The sequence below is a fragment of the Penaeus monodon genome, chromosome 8 (assembly GCF_015228065.2).
Source record: "Penaeus monodon isolate SGIC_2016 chromosome 8, NSTDA_Pmon_1, whole genome shotgun sequence".
In the NCBI taxonomy this organism is placed as follows: domain Eukaryota; kingdom Metazoa; phylum Arthropoda; class Malacostraca; order Decapoda; family Penaeidae; genus Penaeus; species Penaeus monodon.
Genome location: NC_051393.1, coordinates 34,983,586 through 34,988,652, shown reverse-complemented (window position 1 = coordinate 34,988,652; position 5,067 = coordinate 34,983,586). Strand labels below are relative to the sequence as shown.

At 41.3% G+C, this 5,067-nt stretch overlaps 1 protein-coding gene across 1 annotated transcript; it reads right to left on the bottom strand.

Annotated features, from left to right (window-relative positions):
- Positions 1 to 102: 102 nt before the first annotated feature.
- Positions 103 to 2,798, bottom strand: LOC119576319 (metalloendopeptidase OMA1, mitochondrial-like; the record flags this gene model as incomplete). Its single annotated transcript, XM_037923940.1, is given in 5 exon segments — positions 103 to 294; positions 921 to 1,124; positions 1,335 to 1,442; positions 2,006 to 2,179; positions 2,659 to 2,798. Coding segments are annotated over 5 exon segments (818 nt in total), but the record flags the coding sequence as incomplete, so codon positions are not given.
- Between the last annotated feature and the right edge of the window lie 2,269 nt (positions 2,799 to 5,067).

The window sequence follows — 5,067 nt, the reverse complement described above, 5'->3', positions numbered from 1 at the left end:
CATATATTTAAAACATATAATATATATTTATATATATATATATATATATATATAAAGTTTTATTATTATGTAAAATAACCAAGCTTGTGTCAAACTACATACCTGACAAAATTCACGCAATTTTAGAGCATCTGGCATTTGCTCATCTATCCTTGCTTGTCGACTGCTGTTTGATGGATGCGTTGACAAAAATGCTGGGACCGAGTCTGTTTCCATGCCTGCCTGCTTTCGTATTTCTTCTTGTAAACATAATTTACCCCAAAATGCACTTGCTTCTCTAACATCATAGCAAGCCTGAAATGTATATACTTTTAGAGAAGAAATATATATAAGCAATTTATTAATGAATATTACTCACTTTTAGCAAAACTGCATATGCTGAACAGGTATAAATATCTAATCTTAAGACTAAAGAACAAAGAAAACCAAAGTAATTAAGACCAATGAAAACCATATAAGAAATAAAAAAAATGGAGGAGACAGAAGAACAAGATGAGAAAAAAGAAAAGAAAAATGCAAACAAAGAAAAAATAATAAAAGGTGAGAAAACTTAGGAAGAAAAAAACGGGGAAAAAGATTAAAAAATAAAAAAAAAAGTAAAAGAAAAAATAAGAAAAATAAGGAGAGAAAAATAGGATGAAAAAGAAAAAGGAGAAAAGAGAAGATAGGAAAGAATAGGAAAAGAGTCAGGACAAAATCAGACGAGACAAGAAAATAAAAGAAGAAAAAGGATTATGAGAACATGACTGCAAATGAGAATGAGGAGAAGAAGGGGTAGAAGGAAACGGAGGAGGAGGAGGAGGAGGAGGAGGAGGAGGAGGAGGAGGAGGAGGAGGAGGAGGAGGAGGAGGAGGAGGAGGAGAAGGAGAAGAAAAAGAAGAATAAGAAGAAAAAGAAGAGGAAGAGAACAGCAGCCTCACCTTTGCAGCTAACTGCAACCCAACAGAATCTGCTTCATCTTCTATACTTCTTGAGTAAGGCAACTTTAGAAGCACTTCAACAACTCTCAGAAGGAACCAGTGAGTGACAGCAGCAATACCATCACTTGGTAAAAAAGCCCAAATGACTGCCAAAGGCAACAGAATGAGGGTGTCAAGAAGATATCCATGACTCAGCTGTTCGGCCTGTAATGCAAAGTATGTATAAGTAATAATTTTATGAATGACAAAATACTATTGTGTTAATACAAAGACAGAAAAAAATATAAATGCATAAAATCTGTTTTACATATAGTGTTTTTTTTGCCAGTGTAGTTGTGTAATGTCTAAGGATAAATCCAAGTCAAATGAATGTCAGTGCACAAAAGATATTACTATGTATCACTAAACACTTACAGCATGCTCAAGTATAGCGTGACTCATCTCATGTGCAAGAATTGTAGCTAACTGGTCATCATTCTCAAACAAGTCCATCATTCCCCGGAACATAATAATGTCACCACTCTGCAACGAGGCAAAAAGTTTTAAATATTTTTACACATGAAAATTTCATGCATGCATGCTAAACGTATTTCAATGGAGGAGGAGGAGGAGGAGGAGGAGGAGGAGGGAGAGGAGAGGGGGAAGGAGAGGAGGAGGGGGAAGGAGAGGAGGGGGGAGGAAGAGGAGGGGGGGAAGAGGAGAAGAAAAAGGAGGAGGAGGAGGAGGAGGAGGAGGAGGAGGGAGGAGGAGGGGAGGAGGGGAAAGAGAGGAGGGGTAAGAGAGGAGGGGAAAGAGAGGAGGGGGGGGAGGAGGAGGAGGGAGGAGGAGGAGGAGGAGGAGGAGGAGGAGGAGGAGGAAGGGAGGAGGAGGGGGAGAGAGGAGGAGGGAGGAGGAGGAGAGGAGGAGGAGGGGGAGGGGGAAGGGAGGAGGGGGAAGGGAGGAGGGGGGAGGGGGAAGGGGAAGAGGGGAGGGGGAGGGGGAGGGGAAGGGGGAGGAAGAGAGGAGGGGGGGAAGAAAAAAATATATATATAAAAGAAAGGAAAAAAAGACATTCTGTAATGTACATCATTAGTTTTGTAGCTTACAGGCAAAACTAAACAATTCTTTGTAGGATCATCAATAACTGTAACAGTCCAGACTTTAGTATAGAGCTGAGGAATCTTGTTGTTGGCTTGGAGTAATCGGTTACCCACTCTGCTTACTCGCGTAACCATTGGATGATCAGCTGGCATCTTCTGGTTGGCAAACTGAGCCATTTCCTTTGGAAAAAAAAAAAAGATTAATTTTGAATCTTACCTTAAATTTCCTTATATAAAAATATCACAATTTAGTAATATAAACTGGTATTCAATATCCCTTACTTTACTGTTAACAAGAAACATGCAGAAATCTGATTATAGCAAGTTAAATCTTATATTTGTCCTAGAACGATCCCTTTTATCATGATTCTCTTCTCATTATACAAATATCTTCAATCACAGAAAGGGTTACAGATTTAAAGCTCAGACATCTAAGTGATCTCCAATAGCTATGAAACATAATGGAATCTCTTAAAAATACAAATGACAAAATACAACCTCTAAACCATCAAAAATCATTCTTGGGACATACAGTTTAATCAGTTAACTATCTATGACACAATTAGCAAAAAAAACAACTTTTGAAATGGTTTCAAATCTCTCATATCTACTAAAAATTATAAGACCTTACCCTATACCTTTACTCCGTGATACGTTACCTCATGATACATTTCTTGCGAGATGGTAAACAGCTGGTTTGGAGTGAAGACCATAAACCTTTTTCTTCCTGTGAAAGGTGTGGTGGTGATGTGGTTTTCATAGTAGCTATATCCTGCACTACCAACTATGATGGACCCAACTATAACAAAAGAGATACAAATATGAAAAATTATGGGAGAAGGAGGGAGGGAGAGAGGGAAAGAGAGACAGAAAACAAGAAAGAGAGAGAGAAGAGAGAGAAAACAAGAGAGAGAGAGAGAGAGAGAGGGGGAGGGGGTGAGAGAGCGAGAGAAGTAAAGGGGGGAGGAGAGAGAGAGAGAGAGCAAACAAAGGAGAGACAGAGAGAGAAAAAGAAAGAGAGAGAGCAAACATGGAGAGAAGAGAGAGAGAGAGAGAGAGAGAGAGGAGAGAGAGAGAGAGAGAGAGAGAGAGAGAGAGAGAGAGAGCAAGTAAAGAGAGAGAGAGAGAGAGAGAGAGAGAGAGAGAGAGAGAGAGAGAGAGAGAGAGAGAGAGAGAGAGAGAGAGAGAGAGAGAGAGAGAGAGAGAGAGAGAGAGAGAGAGAGAGAGAGAGGAGGGAGGGAGAGAGAGAGAGAGGAGAGAGAGCAAGTAAAGGGGGGGGAGAGAGAGCAAACATAGAAGAGAGAGAGAGAGAGAGAGAGAGAGAGAGAGTAAATAAAGAGGGGGGGAGAGAGTGCAAACAACGAAGAAGACAGAGAGAGAGGGAAGAGAGAGAAAAAAAGGGGGGGAGAGAGAGAGGAGAAGGAGAGAGAGGGGGGAAAAAAAGGGGAGAGAGAGAGAGAGAGAGAGGGGGAGAGAGAGAGAGAGAGAGAGATAACAAAAAGGAGAGAGAGAGAAATAGGGGGATAATTTTTTTCTTTTAGGGGGAGGGAAATTTCTATTCGTTAGAGGTGGGGATAATTCATTTTTTTCCAGGGGACACGTGGCTGGTTCCCCGGGGCCCAAAGCCCCAAATAAGAAAACACCCCCCGCGAGGGGGAGGTCACATTTTATATCTCCCTTTTTTGCCCAGGAGTTGTGCCAGGCCCCAGCGCGGTAAGGTCAGCTCCGCCCTCTCCCCCCGGGCGGGCCCCCTGACCCCGCGGCGTTTAACCTCTTAGACAAGTCGTGCATCGTGAGCAGTGTTCACCCTTATGTGTTTTTGGGCCCCGCGCCCCCTTTTAGAGTAGTAGCCTTTACTTGGGCGGGTGGGGCTGGTCCTTCCGGCTTGCAGCAAACGCAAACGCAAACCTTCGAAGAAAACGTCAACCGCTTTAAGGGCAGGTAAAAAAAAAAACGTAAACCGTTTTGGGCCCCCTTTTTTTATCTTTTTCCCTTTCCCTTTTCCAACATGGTTTTAAACCCTTGTTTTTTTTTTTTTGGGTTGAAAGGGGCTAAGACAGCAAAAGGCCCTTCTCACACTATTCCTTTGCGCATTTGGTGACGAGAGGAATCAAAAAACATGAATTCGTTGTTTGTTAAGAATTTAATTTTTTCTTGTTTTTTGAGAATTTTTTAAAAAGCAACAATTTTAAGGTTTGTGTTTTTTTTCCGAATACATTCTTTTTCCCCCCCCCACCGACCCGATTCTTTTCTTTGCGCGGTCCTTTTTGGGTTAGAAAAAAAGGGTTTTTCCTTTTTGACTGCCTCATTTTCTTTTTCCCCGGGTTTGGGGGGGACGGGAAGGATCAAAATTTAAGTTTGGGGGCCCGTATTTGGTTTTTATTTTGTTGACGCCTGGGGAATAACATAGCATGTACAGCTTTGGTGACAGTTCTTTTGGCGCTAGAACGAGGATTAAAGCAATTCATTAAATTTTATTTTTTGAATATAGGAGGATCTTCCCCCAACTAGGCACAGGATTGGCCCCAATTTCCCCGGGGTTGGGGGAAAGCCTAATAGATCTGGCTTCGTGTTTGAAAATAGGAAAAAACCAAAGTTATTTTTTTTTTTTTTCGCACCTTTTGAGTCGGTGTGACCCGCGGTATGCCATTTATTTAAAGTAGGGTAGGGTTTAAGCTGAATTATTTACTTATTATCAACTTCCCCCCCCCAAGTCGCTTGTGTTTTGGTACACCCCCAAAGGTTGGGTTTTATCGTTAAAATATATACCTTAGGGAATTTGCGAGTGCCCCTACAGATACGCAGAAGAGAGCAGTTATTTATTCTGGCTCGAGTCGTTCAGTCATAAGGCATTTGGGTATAGGATCCCCCCGTTAATATTTTTTTGGAGTTGACATGCAAGTAGACTGACCCGGTAGCAATTTTGATCCCGAGAGATTTGCTGATAAAAAGGTGGCAAATTTTTTTTGTCAATTCATTCATGGATATTCGCGCAATAATATGTTGAATTTAAAAGAGGGAGTTTAAAAATCTAAATAGCTAGCATGTAATTCTTCAGTTTTTTGGGA